Below are 19,409 nucleotides of genomic sequence, written 5' to 3' on the forward strand. Positions count from 1 at the left end.
ACCATGACTTAGCATAATGTGGATCTAGTCATTGACAGACTAACAAATACATAAAAGATTTTGAAAATTTTAAATTTCAGAATGCTATACTAATGTTTCATCTTGTTATTAGCCAGTTCAATGATACTTATTTAAAATCATTAGGAAGCCTGAAAGCTACACCTTTTCTGTCTTTTAGGCTAACCTGTCTGTCATGTCTATTTTTTTTTTCCTACCTCATTCAGCTGTTGGTGCTTCAACAAACCCCTGTAGTGAAACTTATTGTGGTAGTAAACCTGAATCAGAAAAGGAAACCAAAGCTTTGACTGATTTCATTCGAAGAAACCGCTCAACTATCAAAGCTTACTTGACCATTCACTCTTACTCCCAGATGCTCCTTTATCCATACTCTTATACTTATAAGCTAACACCAAACAATGTAAAACTGGTAAGTAGAATTTGGTGAGGAGTTGTATTAGTTGTAAACATCTATAGAGATTCTCAGTCATTCAACTCAGGGTTGTTCCAAAGGTGCTTTTTCAAGAGGCAACTGGACTTTTTGGTTTTTCTTTGAAAGCATTTCGCTTCTCATTCAAGAAGCTTCAACTCTGACTGGATGGTGGAGAGCTGAACAAGCTTTTTGGATAAGAAGCAAAATGTCTTCAAAGAAAAACAAGAAAGTCCAGTTGCCTCTTGAAAAAGCACTTTGGAACAACCATAACCTGGATGACTGAGAATCTCCATAGACATTTGTGAAGCTGTATTTTCTGCAAGATGTTTTCTGCCCTGGGTCCCTTCACTGTATGAACACAGGCACAGGCTGTTGGGGATGAGTCTGTGTTGGCATCTCAAACCGAACTACAAATTATTCCTATACTCTGCAATTTTTCTGGAGAATGTGTCCACACATTTGCACCTTGTTTAAAGCCAAAGGGAATATAGTGCACAGGGAAGACAAGCAATAAGCAGCAATGAAGATACAGGCAAATCAACCCTAAAATGCTTTATCTTTTAATTAGTCCTAGACAAGATAAGAGACCCAGAAATGACCTGAAAGTATATTTTCTATCACAGATGTACTAACAAGTATCTTTCATTTCCCTTTTCTTCAGAACAAATAGTATTTTTTTCATATAAAGTTCTTATTTCATATTATATTCATTTTAACTTAATTTTAAAAGTTAATACCAACAGACAAAAATCACTTTCCTGTCAAAGGACAAAAATTAACAGCACACTTTGTGAGGTTGACATGCACAGACCATTTTAGATTGCTGAAGAAGCAACCAGTGACTCAACAGTAATGCAGAATCCTGCCAGATTTGATTAAAGTAAGAAAGAAGGTGAGATATCAAACAAAATCAAAGTCCAAGGATAGAATTCAGATTCAAGAACCAGATTTTAGTAAAGTGGGATTAAGGTGAAAGATAGAGGTACCTGTTGATTTTACTCTAGTAGTGTCATTGTTGACCATAGGGGGCAGTGTTCATATTCCTTTCAAAAGTGAGGTCAGGCCAAGAATATGTAAGATTAGTTGGGAGAGAGATTCTAGATTGGATTATGAAGCACACTAAGCAGTAATGTAGTTTACTTTTTGCTTTATAGATTAGAGCAAATGCTAATTAATAACAGCATTTTTGCTTTCTTTGTTGATGCACTGGAATAACAATAGATCAAGCTCGCAGCCCATGAGCTGGATGCATCACATGCTGGACACCCCCAAACCCAATTTAGCAACAGGGGAAAAAGTCACGATACATCATGTGACGATGACGTGATGACTCGAGTTTGACACCCTCTGCAATAGATTCCTTGTCCAAGATAATTCCTAAACTCAGTGCCTTAGAATATTATACAATTGCTTATGCTTTTATTTTCTCTTTTTTTCTCAAAATATTCCTTTAGTTCTGTGGAATATTTGAAAAGAAGTATCCAGCAGTAACATACATTATGACAAATGTTATTTCAAAAATTGAGAGGGTTTTAATTTTCAGTTGCCAGAAATAGAAAAGTGATCACGTACTGCTGCACAGTTCATACAGATTTATAACCCTTCCCAAGTGGAAATATCAGGATTTGGGCCAGAGACAAAAGTAAGAACAGATAAACAGTTTTGCCTTGGACATTTGGGACAATGTTTATGTGATGGTGTTATGCTAGTTTATATACATTTTTATCCTTAAACCACAATGTTTTAACAAGAATTATCCCAAAGGATATATCCATTGCCCCCTCTTTCTGCTCTTCATTTAAGAAAGCAATATTTAACTGAAATACAATAATATAACATTGATAGATTACAATAGAATTTTCTTGTCACTGGTTTTAACAGCACACAGCTTACCATAGAATTTGTATGGTGTCATTTTAGTAATCTCATTTAAGTACGGAAAAGGGGAAATATGTATGGTGATTTTGTTCCCCTAACATTCTTAACCAGATCAATTAAGCTTAGCCTGTTATGGTAACAAAGGGACCAACTAAACTATTAATTCATACCCTGTAGGGTTAAATATACAAAATAGACACTGTCCAGTAGCTAATTGCTATGATACCAAAATTATGGCATATATACAGTGTCTTCATTGCACAAATGGTGCTTTTACAAGTACATAAGATGCAACTTTTGTGTGATGATATCATCAAGCATTTTTCATCATTTGTCCTCTTATAGATACCCATAATCTAGCTTTGCCCAGGAAATAAATTTCCACTCAACTGCATTGTAAATGTACCTAAATCCAATCATCTGACATATTTTATACCTAGTCCACAAAGAAAAATCTGGAGAGAAATAGAGGCTGAAAAATCAAATGTGTCCATCTCTACCAAAGTATCAAATCAACGAATATAGTTCACATTGCCTGCAGAGGCCAAGCCATATCCATTGCTATCTACCTAGCCAATGGGGAAGGGACTAATGATCACAAGGTTTCTCTAGATAAAGGGAGTCCTTCTCGCTTCTTCCCAAGTGGCGAGTTTTGGCCTAGATAGCATGATTTGTATGCTATCAGAACCAGGGATAAAAAGATTTAACTGAGTTTGTAGCTGGCTGGATCAAGTTGTTGGAGAGACATGTATACTTTATTCAGAAGAAAGTCATTTGAACATATTTGCAAAGAAGTGTGCAAAGTAGTACAGTTCCTGAACAAATTAAAATGTATTTCTAATGATATATACATTAGAGAGGTGACTGTGAATTCAACTTATGTTCAAAATTATTACCAGTATGTATTGATAAGACCCAGTTAGCTCCTTTTTGAATTCAGTACTAAACTAAAATGACCATAACTCTTTAAAAGCGATAAAGCAAATTTTATCAGAATGTTATCTTATTTCATTTCTATTCTGACATGAAATATGATAAAGAAAACTGGCATATGTCTGATAAAATAAATGTTCCAACCACAGTCAGCTGTCTCTTTAAAAATATCCCCTTCTATACTAATCTTTTAGAACTTGGCTTCATTCTTTTATATTTTTAAAAGATACATTTTCAAATGTTTGTTGAATGGATGGAAATGGAGTGATGGGTACATGAAGTCTCCATCTTCTCTCCCTATTTCCACCTTCCATGAGTTTTTCTGAAGGCCTGAATAAAACCTGTAAATATTAATACCTGTAAAAATTTGGATTCACCTACTATAGTTTTTCAGGGTTCCCAATGAATGCATTCAGATCAAGTTCAGGAAACAACAAAAATCCAGTTCTTCAGCTGCTCTGAAAAGATCTGCAATGCTGAGAATATGTCTTTTGAAAGAAAAAATAATAATTTCTTAATTCAGCATTTTAAAAGAGTGAAATCCAGAAACATAGACATCCATCCTTAACAATGTTGATGCCAAAATGATAAAATGTGTGACATTGCACACAAGTATAATGAAAGAGTCTGTGTCACATATTTCTTATTTCACTTTCTTATTTCCCTCATGAATGCCTATGTCCGCAACCAGTTTTACTTCCCATAAACTATGTATTTGGTTCCATGGTATAATATAATCTGACGCAGTTTGTTCTTCCCAAACCTACTGGTGATTGAGTTAATATTTTCTTAATTCTGTCAAGTAAGTTGCAATGGAGTATGAGTCAGAAAAGCATATGTTAGCACAATGAGCATACACACACACACACAAAAACACCCCACAAAATTTCAGAGAAATTAAATTGGGGACAGCATTTGCAAAGATGAAAAGAATAAAGAAAATTGTAGATAAAACTGAGTACAAATTTTGGTTACAGTTCTTTTAGGAAGTTGATGCAAAAAAGAGTGGAATGAACTGGAAGAATTAAAAACTGAGTAAAGTTGTCTTGACTAATTATCGTGTCCCTTTCTATGATCCTTGCTTATTACAGACTAGAATAACTTGCATAATCTAAATTCCATCAAGCGCCAGCTGCTTTAGAAAAGAAGTAACTAACAAAAATCCATGCTATTTGCAATATATCTTTGGACCCTCTCAATTGAATGATGAACCATATTACTGGTAGTCCTCAACTTACGACCACTATTGAGCCCAAAACTTATGTTGCTAAGTGAGACATTTGTTAACTGAGTTTTGCCCCTTTTTATGACTTTTCTTGCAACTGCTGTTAAGTGAATCATTGCAATTGTTAAGTTAGTAACCCAGTTGTTAGTGAATCAGGCTTCCTCACTGTCATTTCTTGTCGGACTGTCACCAAAGAGGACCACGTGACTCTGGATACTGCAAGTATTATAAATATGACTAGTTGCCTTACCAGTTGTCAAGCCCCTGAATTTTGATCACGTGACCATGAGGATGCTGCAATGGTTGTAAGTAACTTTTTTCAGTGCTTTGAACAGTCACTAAACAAACTGTTGTAAGTTGAGGACTATCTGTATATTAGACCAGGGGTCTCCAACCTTGGCATCTTTAAGCCTGGCGGACTTCAGCTTTGCTAGCTGGGGAATTCTGGGAGGTAAAGTCCGCCAGGCTTAAAGTTGCCAAGGTTGGAAACCCCTGTATTAGAAAATAACAGGTTTGATTGAATGGTTCTCATTTAAAAATGGTGTCCAGATATTCTATTTTCATTCTACCACACCTATTAGATTTGAGGATGGGAAAAGATTCTGAAATCAGCCCCAAATGGAAAATCGGTTCTAAGTCTTTGATCAAGAGCCAAATGAAAATCTTGGCAGGTTAGAGTCAAAGTACTGAACTAATTCATATAATTTTAGGGTAAAGAAAGACTTGTCTAAGCATCTCTATATTGTTACCAAGGAAACTGCATGGGCATATCCATGTAGTCATGTTGACTTCAAAGAAATTACACCTTTAAAGGAAATAAACAAATAAATAATAGGTACCACTGTTGGATCTAGGCAGTGCATTCTTCTTTAGTCAAGATAAAATGTTTCACTTGTGTTAGATATTTACTTGACCTACCCAGTATTAACAGACAGCAGGATTTTAGGCAAGAGCCTTTCTAGCTGTTCTCTGGCTAAGAAGCCAGAAATTGAACCTGGGACTGTCTGCTTACATTCTTTCACAGTGCTCCTTTCCAATCTTACCATTTTAGCTCAAACACCACGATATATCTAAATTAGCTCCTTGACTAGATTCAACCCATAGTTTACTGAAGCAAATCTAATCATTTAAGCAACCAAATATTGTAAACTGTAAATGTTTCAGATCCATTAAATATAAGGTGAAGAAGCAACTTCTGAAAAAATATCAAGGAATATAAGCATCGTAGCAAGAGCTTATTTTTGGTTTTAATAGGAATGGACCCATATAAATGTTCCCCCCAGCATTATGTCCTTGAACATTTTCATGTCCAGGACAAATGCATATACAGACATTTGCAGAAATAAGCATTATTTTAAAGAGAAGCTTGAGGAGATATGGAACTGTCATATATAGCATCATGTCCCTCTCTGTCCTTCCTTGGTGTAATACAAACATCTGTGAGGAGAAACATTTGTACATACAAAAACTTCCATAAAAGCAGGAACTCTAATTTCAGACATTCTCTCTGAAGCTTGGAATTAAGGACTGAGTACAGTAATAAAAATATGATACCTAGTTCCCAAAATATAAGTCTTCTTCCCATGTTCTTCTTCAGTCTACCACAATTAATTTTTTCTCTAAAGAATTCTATTGCTAAAGGAGCCATTCGAGAACTAGCAACATTGTATGGTACCGAATATACGTATGGTCCAGGAGCTTCAACAATTTGTAAGTATTACTCTAACAGCAATACAACTATGGTAATGATTAGGTTATTGTTCATAAAAGCCTGTAATTAGACCATTACAGACAGTGTATACACACAGGGATTCTCCTACTTTTCAATTATCAGGCCTCTTGAGTACAGTATATGTGATTTGCAGAAGTGTTATAAAAAAGATTTCTCCTATTTTTCATAATATAATGCATTGACTATGATATGTAAGCAAGTAGAACTATACTGATGTAGTTCATTAACTTTAAATTTATGAACTTTCATGATTGATCAAAAAACAAAGGAATCAAGTATGGAAAAATTATCTATTAATGTGGAAAATATAGTCATTCATGTGTCTCATACACTGTATAATGATGTTGGAAGAAAAACAGACTTGCTCTTCAGGTGAATATTAGGTAGTATGTCTAGTATGTCTAGATAGACATATGTTCTGGAAATTATGGGTACTGAAGATCCAAGAGGATGCCAAGTCATTGATATCATACATTAAATGTATGAAAAGCAGTTCTATTAACTTGTCCTCTTTCTTTTAGCATATGTATTCTTTCCTATTTACAGATCCTGCTGCTGGTGGCTCAGATGATTGGGCTTATGACCAGGGTATACAATATTCCTTCACCTTTGAACTTCGTGACAAAGGCCGATACGGTTTTGCTCTTCCTGAATCTCAGATAAAGCCAACTTGTGAAGAAACTATGATTGCTGTTAAATATATTGCTGAATATATCCTTAATTATTTGTACTAAAAAAGCTTTCCAAGCTGAATAAATAAAATATAATGCACAATTTCTTTTGTACATTTTCTGAATTTTCTTTGCCACCATAACATAGAACATAGAATAGAGTTGGAAAGGACCATGGAGGTTTTCTAGTCGAACCCTCAGCTTGAACAGAAAACCATTCCAGACAAATGGCTGTCCAGTCAAGTTCTGGAGGCAAGCTATTCCATTGGTTTATTGCTCATTGTTAGGACATTTCTCAATAGTCCTGGGTTGCTTCTCTCCTTGGTTAGTTTCCATCCATTGTTTCTTGTCTTGGCTTCTGGTGCTTTGGAAAATAGTTTGACATATATTCCCCTTGTCTTTGTAGGAGTCCCTCAGATATTGGTCCCTCAGATATATTATGTCTTCCCTAGGCTTTCTTTTCACTAGACTAGATGTACCCAATTTCTGCAACTGTTCTTCATATGTTTTAGCCTTTTGTTTGCTCTGGGTTCTTCAAAAACTGTATATCAGCCAGCCTCTCTAATATGCTATTGTTTAAATAATAATTGTTCTGAGGAAGTTAGAGTTCACATAGGTGAATGAGTAGATGAATGCAGGGCAGATTTAGGTTAAGGCTGATTTATCTAGCAGTATAAATATAGTAAATGGGATTGTGTTCTGGAATGGCCTTCTTACATCTTCATTTTGGCAATATTTCCTGTATCTGCAGAGAGGAGAAGCACACTCAAGAATGGCATGGCATGGCATGGCATGGCATGGCATGGCATGGCATGGCATGGCATGGCATGGCATGGCACAAAGGAGTCCTTCTCAGCCAGCACACCTATCACATGATAGAGTTCAATTCCCAAAATTCCCTATGTCATAAAGGCTCATCAAAAGGGTTTTACAGGAGAGGAAAAAGAAACTTTGGAAAATCCTATTTGTACAAGAGTGTATCTAGATTACAACAGACTTCTGTGTTGACCCTAATCAGATTCGTATGCAACTGACACTGTTCTATCTAGAAGTAGATAGAATAACAGTTGGCCAATTCTTCCTGTTTCTAGGCTTATAAATTTCAGATGTTCTTGCGATATGAAACTCAACTAAAAGACAGTATAATAAAATAAAATTTAAAAGACAAGATATATAGAGCACTTTGAGTCAAAACATTAGGCAGTCAGCAAAGGTGATATTCCAAATAATTGTGGTATGCTAAAATTAATAGAGGAAAGTTTGGTGTTCCTCAGTTATTCAACTGGTTAAACCAAACTTGTGAGGAAAGAATCAGAGAATTCATGAAGACATCAAGAATTCAACAGGCAAACTAGAAAGAAAAAAAGAAACAGTCAAGAAGAAATGTGAAGCATAACTGCTGAAGGTCTTCAAATCTCTCTATTCAGATGAATAGAGATTGATTTGAAGTGTCACATAAGGATCAACAGCCCTTTTAAAAATACAGTGGGAGACTGATGGTCTCTCCCACATGTTTCTCTCCTGTACATGTGAAAAAGGGAAAGCAAATCATGTAAAGCACATGGGTAGTAGAATTTCTCCAAAATTATCCAATATGAATCCACATATTATGACATCGTTCAACACCTACTTAATGTTGTAGGTATATGCTTTAGTTTAAAAGCAGCTGGTGTTCTGAATTACCATTTTATTCATTAATTGGTTATATTCATTTTTATTATTTGTATAAATAACTCAAGACATACCTAAAATTTCTTTATCCTCCTAATAACTCAAGACATACCTAAAATTTCTTTATCCTCCTATTTTCCCCATAAACAACAAAATTGCCATATATACGCTCTGTTTCTCCAAATCTCATTCAAAACTCTGACCTCAAATTGAACCAAATTACATCCACAGAAATCCAGATAGGGACATTTCTGGTACAAAGTTCCAGGATTAACTCAAATTATCTCCATGCACTCACAGAGAGTTGGCTTACCTTCGGTCAAAGGAAGCATTTGCTAGGATGGGAGCACACATTAGGATAAAGTAGCCAGCAAATGGAGCTAAAATAAACTGAAATTTTATTTGTTTACTAGCTGGATACATGTGCTTCGCTACGAAACTATGTGATTGGCTTTGATAAAGCTTGAAAATTAATGAGTAATTATGACCGGGCTTGATAAATTGATATTTAAAGCTTGTGTCAATTAAATCTATAATATATTTGCTGTGTTCACTCAGTAACTTCTGCAATTGGCTAACCAATTCTGGATTAACGCCTGGTAGATTCCACAGCGGATATCCTTCTCATTGTCATCATCACCAACAAAGTATATCTGGAGAAATGAAGGCTGCTGCTGAGGTCTCACCATGATACCCCCCTCCTGTGGTAGACCTGCCCCTGCACTGTGAATGTTGGCATAAAATTTCCCTCATTCACCTCACTGGCTCCAAAAGATGTTATTTGAAAGCATTCATTGTTCTTCTGGGCAGCAGAAAGAAAGTGTTCTGCCATTGGATGCTGGTGGGTGAGAAGGCTGTGTAAGGGTTCAGGGTAGGGCACATGGGGAGGGAGCTGGACTTTACCACCACTGCAGCACATCCCAGGAGTCTCATCCTGCCACTTTAGGGCATGGCACCAGGCACAGGGTAACTAAGGTCCAAGATCAACCACCTTTTCCCTGGAGTAATCAATCTGAGGTTCTTATTTAAATCAGACTTATACTTATTAGTCCAAGGCATTGATCTGATTTGTGATGTCTTTTTATTGTATTTAGCTGTAGCTGCCTGATTAACATAAGAGTTATTAGATGCATACTTTTTTACAGCCTTTCTATTGACTTTGGGATAACATGGATGATACTTCTTTTGCAGTTTCCCTTACTTGTGTTTTCCTAATCGCATCTGTAAATCTTCTCCTGTGCTTTTTCCCTTTGTGGTGTTACAGTAGAAGGAACAGATTCATTGAACGTCAATATAAGAACTTAGTTGAGGCTGGGACACTATGCAGCAGAAATTTGGTTCACAATCCATTGGCTGAGTGGTAGTGGGTGATTGAAACTCATAAAGGAATATCTCTCCAGTTGTCTTGAGATCAGAAGCAGTTCCATAGGTGGAAGGCGTAAACATTTTGGTGAGGTACCAACATTTAGTACTGTAAGGATCCCAGACCACTTCAGAGTGAAGGAGTGAAATGTCTGCCAGTTTGAACTGAGGTGATGGAATGTGAGGCAACTGGCAGTGATTGGGCTATGCAGGAGAAATCCAGTTCACAATCTGTTGGCTCAGTGGTGGTCGGTGATTGAAACACATAAGGGAAAATCGCTACTGCCACCTTGAGTTTGGAAGCAGTTCCATAGATTGAAGATATAGACATTTTGGTGAGGTACCAACATTTAGTACTGTAAGGAGCCCCAGACCGCTCCTGAGTGAAGGAGTGTAATGTCTACCAGTTTGAACTAACGTAATGGAGTGTGAGGCACTGGCAGTTGGAACAAAGTTCTTTTCAGATGGGGAGAGGGTTAGAAATCCTTAGCATAGAACTCCTTAGTGTGTTAATTACTGTATAAGAAATACTAATGATCTGGTGGTCACTTTGAAAAATCCTTTCTTAGAGAGCACTCATGCCAAATTTCAAGTTTGTAGGCTTTATGGTTCTGGAGATTGGATGAGTTGGCTTTTATATACTGTATATAAGATTTAGCAAATTTCTATTGCTGTCCATCTCACATATGTGATTCTGAGCAGCTTACAAAGGTAAAAACACAAAAACATTACAAAATTCATTCTGGGTCACAGCTATCTGTAGAGTCTTTTATGCTCTCTATCAGTATTGGGAGGAATGTTGTTTTCTTCCTGGTCGTTTTTGATAAGATTGTTGTTTACTGTTTGACTGTCTGAGTTGGTAGTTCCTTGATTGGAGTATTGTTTACTGCTTGATTGCTGGTCTGATACTAATGCTGATGTTAATCCTTTCTTATCTGGGTGTTGATTGCAGGAGAGAAGGTATTTTGCTTTTTTCTTTTCTTTTTAGCTTTTTGGTGGTCTCTTTTAATTGGTGTAAATGTTGTTCATCTCTATCTTACACCTTTCTAAGCTAATATGTGCTGAGGTATCCTGCAGAGCTGTTTATCTCCCACCATACAACTTGACACTTAATGGTATTTTTTATCTGATTGAGTTTTAGTTTTTCTTGTTACTTTTATTGCTCAGATTTTGTAATAATGAGTGGAAGACTAAAAGTGTATTAACTGGCAAATTCAAAAGCCATAATATAGTATCCAATGAAAGCTTTAGAGGAAGTCACCTGATTGCTTCTGGGTGCATATAAAGGCATATAAAAGAAGTAAGAATTTAGCTTTACAGACAAAGTGGAATCATGAGGTTCATTCTTACCTTTCTAGGGTTCCTTTTTACATCTCTGGGAGGTTTCCTCGCACATTCCTTTGACAGGTAGATGTTTCTCATTGTGGTTATTTCCTGAAAGCAAAGTTATTGGTTTTACTAGCTTCATTACAATATGTAGGCATGTAGGCAACTATTAAATGCGATCTGGAATAGCAGTGTAATCCTGATGGAATGATTTACAACTATATATCAGATGAAGAGAGGAAGAAAATAGAACAAAATGTAACTTAATTTGATGGTAATGTTTTTTAAATTATGCTTTACTTTTATTGAAGTGACAAAGTATTTCGAGTGAAACTTGAGAATGAAAATCAACTAAATGTCTTGAAGGACCTGGCCTCTACAATACAGGTGAGGGGTCTCTTTAACCATACACACCATATTTTTTTTCACGTGATTCCACATAACTTTTGCAAATTAAAAAATGCTTCAATTATGTAAATAGGTTTTCAATGCATAGTGAAAGCTGCAAATGAAGAGAAGTTATTTCTGTAGTTTAACTTATACAATCTCTATACATATTGTATGTGCAGATATATTTTAGCTTAAACTACTATCCAAATATTTACATGATTTTTTAAATATAAACCCTTGCAGTAAAACTATGCCTCAGAACATAAAGAGTAGGAAACTTTTCTGCATTTTTTAATTGTTTTGATCTGATAAAAGTGTCACATATGAAGTAACATTGCATGTCAACAATAAATATACTGTAAAATATTAATATAAAATATTTGAAAATTAATAACGATATGTTGTGAGGGATAAACATTCAAATATTGGTGATTATATGACTTTTTTATCATTATTTTATATGTATGTATGTATGTATGTATGTATAAAAATTTAGGTTTCTTCGGGTATTTCCCACATCTTAAATCTTTTTGCTTTTATCATAGCGACATTTCGGCAGAATCTCATCTGTCATCCTCAGGCTTGTGTATTGGATTCTTTTTAATCTTGTGTGTCAGGCTTGGCAGCCATTTTTGTCTGAATTTGGTGCTGGCTTTCTGCTTTATTTGAATGGTTATTTCCTCATCCTGATTGGCTGGGAGTCTAGGTCTGTTTTTATTAGTCTTCGAGTTCGCTGTGTTCTTGATTGGTTGGCAACATTGTGTTTTGTGCATTGGGGTTTCTTAGTGCAGCTTGGTTTCTTGTGAAGGGCTGATAATTATTTATTAGGAAGCTGGGTTTTATTTGGGTAGCTGGCTGGGACGTGTTTGGGGTGGAGGTATTGGGGGGGGGGGTCTGTTTGTGTCCAGGTGCTTGCCTGGATTGTGGTATAGAGATTTTTTGGTTTGTGAATGCAGACTTCCAGATGATTGATAGTCTGGTGGAGTCATCGCTTCCATTCATACTGTTAGGTCTTTTATCAATTTCTATGGCTTCTCTGATGATTCTGTAGCCGGGGTTTTCTATAGTAGCTAGGGTTTTGGTGCCACTGAAGTTGATGCTATGACCTGTGGCTTTCATATGTTGGACTAGTGAGGAAGTGTGTTCCAGCTTTTTTATTGCATTCTTGAGTTCTTCAAAAATCTCTATACCACAAAAAGATAGTAATAGTGATAATAATAATATACATATCTTTAATAATAATCACATAGTAATAGTAATATTAGCTTATCCATACTAGTAAACTTTCATTGTATAATTAATCATTCTCTTAAACTCTTTAGAGACACCAGACATCCGATTGTTTTCATAGGAGGGAGCACTTTACACCCGAGGCAGATGGATTGACCCAGGCAGCAGCAGCCGCAGCAGGAGGAGGGGGAGGAGGAGAAGGAGGGGGACCTGGAGAAGGAGCTGAAAAGCTTCGGGTGCTCTGTACAAACCTCATTTATTAACCTCTTTCAAGCGGGTGGGGGAGCACACAGGGGGTAGCAGAGTTTTACCTTATATGGAAGAAGATCATAAACAAAGAACAAAGAACAAAGTATGTGATAGTTTGCAAGCTTGCAAATATGCTTATCATACTAGGCTATGGTGTCCTGGGAAGAAAAGCAACAACAGTCAGTGTTTCGTGATCATATTGAAACATTTTTGGTTGGCTAAAACAAGGTCATTGGATACGTGCAAACATCCCTGTATCCGTGTTTGACAATGTCTGCTTAATGGTGGAATAGCCACAATTCCTCCTTTTTTATTATTTTTGTGATGCTGTCTCCAGGTAAAGTCCTTTTTCCCCTGAAATGGATTCAATGGGTGGCAACAAACCCTTCGGTTTGATGAGATCCTGTTGTACCAATTCATACGAAGGAACACTCACCTTCTGACTCTTCATCACTCATATCCAATAAGGCTCCTTTGGGAGCATAGGAGGCATTGCATCTATTTCATTCTCTGACTCTTCGTCAGAAGACCATTCCAGCAGAGGCTGTTTAACGGAATCTTTGGATACAATAACAGATGTGAGAAAACTGACCGCTTTTTTGAGTATTACTGATTTCACTATCAAGTGCTTGTAAGCGACCTTGTAAGAATTTTAGCAATCGTCCCATAACACATGGACCTATTAAACAGGCAAGGCATAGCAATATCAGAGGACCGGCTACAGCAGACAACAGGGTAGTTAACCATGGAGAATAATTGAACATGCCTTGATACCATGCTTGATTCTGTTGTCGCTCATTTTCTCTATCCTTCAATCGCTTGCGTAATTCAGCCATTGAATCTTTGACAATACCTGAGTGATCAGCATAAAAACAGCATTCTTCTTTTAAGGCTACACATAATCCCCCTTTGTTTAAAAATAGCAGATCAAGACCTCTTCTATTCTGCAAAGCGACCTCAGCTAGAGAAGTGAGCGAGGCCTGAGTGCAGAGATCGAGGTCTCAACACGTTTGAGATCCTCATCTACTTGTAAACTGAGTGTTGCTACTTGTTGATGACCAACAGCCAGAGCTGTGACCCCAGTTGCTGCGCCAGCAGCACCAAGGCCCAGCAACACAGACAATGTGAGAGCTGTGACAATTTCTCTTTTTTGACGAAGTGGAAATTTTGGGGGTTCTAACACATTAACAAGTTCCGGCCCTGGGTAATAAGTTACCTTGGGGAGCAATTTTACTTGTATGCAAAAGGATTTCTGAGCAATGAGAACGTCCCCATGAACACAGGCTGTGGCTCCCGTGGAGCATGCCCAAACAGAGTTGTTACCTGGAATGAAATACTGACCCCGGAGGCGAGCAGTTATGTTGTTTCCAGAAGAGGTATATAATGGGTTATATCCACCATGCCCAGTAAAGGATGTGATGGCTAACCGTTCTTTGGGCAAATAGACTTGGCAATGATGACCTAATGAAACATTATGACAATACTTGGAATAATTAGCAGGGATATTTCCCAAACAGCATCCTTGACCTATTATGTCAGTAACCGTGATGGAAGAAGTATTCCATCGGCATCCGTTATCTGAGGTGGCATTGCGAATGGGTTCATCTGAGGCTACTGCATCATAAAAGGGTGGCAGGTCAGATAGGCAGAGCCAGCATTGGTCCATTTTGGAGGAGTCATTAAGGGTGGCTTTTAACAATGCAAAAGAAGAATTAACCAATTGAATTAATGGATTGGCCTGAGTGTCAGATTTTTGTAAAAAAGCAGACTTCAAATTTTGATTTGGACCTATGTCATATGTAGGCAAAGACATTGTTAAACGTTATAGTGAAAATGTTACCTTCATCCCTATGACCATCCCATTGCCGTCCCCCATGTAAACCCTGACATCCATTGTTGTTGAGTCAATGTCTTCCTTTTCGGTAAAGGTAATGGTGAGCGGGTTCAGTCTCTGGCCACAACATGGCCACGAAGAGAGGGAAGGTGCCCACGAGTGCCGTAATGTTGATATAGTCTCCTTTGGTAGGGTTGACCACCGAATGTGGCCAGTGGACACACAGTTCCATTTTTACAATACCTATCGATTGGACCACCACAAGCAGTGCGGGGTTCGCCGGTACTGTGAGCAGGACAAAAGTATAAAGGAAAGTTATGAGCAGGATTTGGAGTGCAAGAGCCTTGTTTGTCCCATATATCAGCTTGCAGTTTTTGTCAGCAAATTTCTCGACCCCAGTACCCATTTCAGCAAAGTCCATGGATAATGGGGAAACCATGGCCACAGAGTGTAGTTGGTGGTGCTATTAAGAACTTGTCCTTGAACGTCCAGGATAGTCCAGGTATAGGTATGTGGTTGATGTGCATTCGCGAGACTGCTCGAGGAGATCGACGGACACGATGGGCGGTGTGTGGAGCGTGCTGTTGATACAAAGTGAGAGTCAATCGGGAGGAAGTGGCAAATCCATTGACCATTTTTGTAATTTCACACTGGTACTGTCCATAGTCAGCCAATCGCACGTGGTGAAGGGCCAGGGTTGTAGCACGAAATGAGAAGTGATGGAATATTGGGTGTCATCTGTCAACAGAGTGTCATTTCAAACCACCTCCAAATAGTTCCCTTCTTTTTTACCGGAGAGCGTTGGACACATTCCATGGCGTTGGAAATGGAGCTGAGACCGAACTGCAGGGTATCTGAGGCGATGCGTCCGGATGAGTGTGGTTGTTTTGTGAGAAGTGCCATCAAGGATGAGGCGATGTCTGCGGTCCGAGGGTGGCTTATAACGGCCTGGCCAATAAGATGGAAGAGTAGATCTCCAAAGGCAGGCAGCGGAGTCGCAGGGTGGAATGCAGCAGTGAAGGTGTCTCTCCAGACGTTCCGAAGAGGAGAGACGTTGGAGTCAAGCAGCTGTAGCCAGGATAGAAACGGTGGGGATAGGGGAGGAAAAGCAGAAGAGGGGGTAGACAATAAGAGAACAGTATGATTGAGGTAAGTATGATTAAAAGAAAAGCCTAAACAAGAATAGGGCCAATTGTTTCATGCGAAGTTACCTGTATAGTCAGAGAAATGAAGCAAGGAAATAATAATATGAGAGAGTGATTTCTGAAGCAGGCAGAAGAGGGCGGCCATTATGCTGAAAGGCATAATTGCAGGCAGGAAGAGAATTGTCTTCATAAGTAAAGGTTACTGTGCTGTGAAGGGGGCTAGGATAACCCCGGAGATGCATTAAAGAGTGAAAAGACTGGAAATATCATTGTCAGCAAGAGGGTGAGAGATAGAGGAGTCTTGGCCATTGGGTGGCCCATGGTAAGGGCGGACACAACGAGCAGGAACCCAAAGCACTTTGTCAGGAAGTTGTACTGCAGCGTATCCTTTTCCCCACGTGATCAGCTGTGCAGGGCCTTTCCACGCAGGATCTGGAAGTTGCCTGAAATAGACAAGAGGGCGAGAGGAGGGGGCACTGGCTTGGTAAAATGGCGAGAAGCAGCCGTAGAAGAGGGAGAGCCAGTGAGGTTAAGAAAGTTAAGAGCATAGAGTGTAATGTTCAAGATGTTTTGTAACGCCGGAGGTTCGGGGCCTAAGCCCTTTTTTCCCGCTTGCCGATCAAGGGCATTTTTCAGAGTTTGGTTTGTTCTTTCCACAATAGCCTGACCTTGGCTATTGAATGGTATACCGAATTTATGAGTGATGGCCCACTTATGACAAAACTCAGCAAAGGGAGAGCTGACATAAGCAGGACCATTATCTGTTTTGAGAATTTTTGGACATCCCAACGTTATGAATGTTCGAATACAGTGATTAATAACATTTTTAGTTGCCTCTCCTCTTGCAATGTTGCCATAATAAACCCTGAATAAGTGTCTACGGACACATGAATGTATTTCCAGGAGCAAAGGGAGGATAGTGAGTAACGTCCATCTGCCATGTGTCACAAGCTTGGATACCCTGGGATTAACACCCTCAGGGATACCTCTAGCCTGGAGACTACATGTGGGACATTGTTGGATTATTGCTGTGGCTTCCTGGTACGTAATCCCGAATTGCTGTACCAGGGCCTTCTTATTTTGATGGAAATAGTCATGACTCTCCCCAGCCAAAAGTGGTTGAGGAAAAGGGGAGGAGGTCATGATTTTGCAGGCCTCATCGGCCATATGATTGCCTTCTGATAAAAATCCAGGCAAGTGTTGATGACTTCTAATGTGAGCCACAAATAAGGGCTTACTTCTTTCCTTCAGTAGCGTTTGGAGCTGTAAAAAAGTGTCATGAGAGAGGGAGGGGTAACAGGGGAAATATAGGCATCAAACATGCAAACAGCCATTTGAGTGACATACATACAAACGCAGTTAGCGCTTGTTCCATCAGACAGGGAGGGGTGCCAGTGAGATTGAGGAAGTTAAGCGTATACAGACAAACATTTAACACATTTTGTAATACTGGGAGGCTAGGGGGGCCTTTAAGGCCTTTTGACCCCATGTATCGTTGTAATGCCAATTTTAAGGTTTGATGAGCCCTTTCAACAATAGCTTGCCCCTGGCTATTGTAGGCAATCCCAAACTTATGGATAATGGACCAGTGATAGCAGAACTCAGAAAATTGAGAGCTGATATAGGCTGGTGCATTATCTGTTTTTAGATTTTTTGGCGGTCCCAGTACTACGAAGGTCCGAATACAATGATTGATAACGTGCTTTGACGTTTCTCCCCTTTGAGGGGTGGCTATGATGAACCCTGAATAGGTGTCAATAGACACGTGAAGGTATTTCCAAGGGGCAAAAGGTGAGAATTGAGTGACATCCATTTGCCATGTCTCACAAGCCTCTATGCCCTGGGATTAATCCCTTGAGGAAAGTTTTTGCTTGCAAACTGCAAGTGGGGCATTGTTGGATGATTGCCATTGCTTCTTCCAGAGAAATACCAAATTGTTTAACCAGAGCCTTTTTGTTTTGATGAAAATAACTATGACTTTCCCCTGCTAATATAGGGGAAGGTTGAGGCATCTTAATACTGATGGGAAGTACTTTACAAGCAGTATCAGCTACCTGGTTCCCTTCTGAAAGGAAATCTGGTAGATGTTGATGACTTCGTATGTGGGCTACAAATAGAGAATGGGTCCTAGATTGAATGAGCATTTGCAGCTGAAGCAACAGTGTCATTAATGATGGTTGTATAGAAGGAGATAGATATGCCTCAAAAATATGTAAGACCAATTGGGAGACATATAGACTATCCGTTATGATGTTAATTGGTTGTTCAGAAAATGTTTTCAAGGCTAAGTTAAAAGCAGCTAATTCAGAGAGCCATCAGTGAAAACTGTGATGGCTTGAATTAATGGAAAAGCAACTACTGGAGAGGAAAAGGTAATAGGTATTGTTTTAATTAATTGCAAACGGGGGTCAGAAGGAGATGGCAGGAGATGGGACCAATCCACTTTTCCAGAGCATCTTGTAATACATCTGATGTCTGAAAAAGGGGTTCCCATTGAGAGAGTTTGAAAGGCGAACAGTTAGGGATGATGCGATCAAGACCGTGAGGGCATGGAATAGAGGGAAAAGGGTTGCAATAACAAGAGTGGCTACTATAGTGTTAACAGGCCATGGAAAAGATCTCTCACCTCCAAGAGAGAGGCGATTAAGAGAGAAAGGGGCAGCGACCATCCCTTCCATGATCAAAGAGGAGTTTGGAATGAGTAAGATGAGCGTGTGAGGTGAGAACGGGCGGGGGAGCATAAGAGCAGTTGAAAGCAGAACAGAGAATGTTGTTTGCGTGGAGGGGGCAAGGGTATTAAAAGAGTTGAAGTTAAGGGAAGCGTTACAACAGCACCAGGGTCATCATAGTTTCCGAAGGCTGAGCAGAGGGGGTTACTATGACACTGCGAAGCCCAGTGAAAGCCTTTCTTTAAAATGTCCAGGCTTTCCGCAGTTGAAACAGTTGCCATTACGAGTTAAAGCAAAAGCGTCAGGAGAGGAGGGGTAGGTAAAGAAGAAGAAATAGCCGCTGCGAGTGCATGATTAGCATTAGAAAAAGCCAATTTAAAAAGGCTTGGGTGGATTGTGAATCTTTATCATCCACCCATTTCAAAGCATTCATTGCACACATATGAATGATGGCAAAAGCACTGCGGGACAAGTCTGTTGTTGAACTAAAGTGGCAAATTGTCCTGTCCCTTTAAGATGAGCTTCCGTGACTGCTGCCGGCAAACCTCGCCTTATTTCTACATCAACACATTTTTCATACTCAGACTGCCACACAACATATTGTGCTGGGGTCATAAGCATAGAAAACAACATTTTCCAATCATAGAGCAACATGACAGTATTA

General features: G+C 38.8%; 2 protein-coding genes across 4 annotated transcripts in view; both read left to right on the forward strand.

Annotated features, from left to right (window-relative positions):
• LOC113436882 (carboxypeptidase B-like) overlaps positions 1–6,972 on the forward strand; it is a 92,363-nt gene extending 85,391 nt beyond the window's left edge. For all 3 annotated transcript variants that reach the window (XM_026701584.2, XM_087933297.1, XM_087933295.1), the window contains 3 exons: positions 225–427; positions 6,092–6,176; positions 6,745–6,972. In XM_026701584.2, the coding sequence (XP_026557369.1) occupies positions 225–427; positions 6,092–6,176; positions 6,745–6,932 (476 nt within the window). In that variant the 3' untranslated portion in view covers positions 6,933–6,972. The remainder of the gene's footprint in view (positions 1–224; positions 428–6,091; positions 6,177–6,744) is intronic.
• Positions 6,973–11,218: 4,246 nt separating this feature from the next.
• LOC113436647 (mast cell carboxypeptidase A-like) overlaps positions 11,219–19,409 on the forward strand; it is a 28,121-nt gene continuing 19,930 nt past the window's right edge. The window contains exons 1-2 of the mRNA XM_026701136.2: positions 11,219–11,309; positions 11,540–11,615. Coding sequence (XP_026556921.2) covers positions 11,236–11,309; positions 11,540–11,615 — 150 coding nt within the window. The 5' untranslated portion in view covers positions 11,219–11,235. The remainder of the gene's footprint in view (positions 11,310–11,539; positions 11,616–19,409) is intronic.

Source organism: Pseudonaja textilis, chromosome 4 (assembly GCF_049901715.1).
Source record: "Pseudonaja textilis isolate UNSWEBS1 chromosome 4, rPseTex1.2, whole genome shotgun sequence".
Taxonomy (NCBI): Eukaryota; Metazoa; Chordata; class Lepidosauria; order Squamata; family Elapidae; genus Pseudonaja; species Pseudonaja textilis.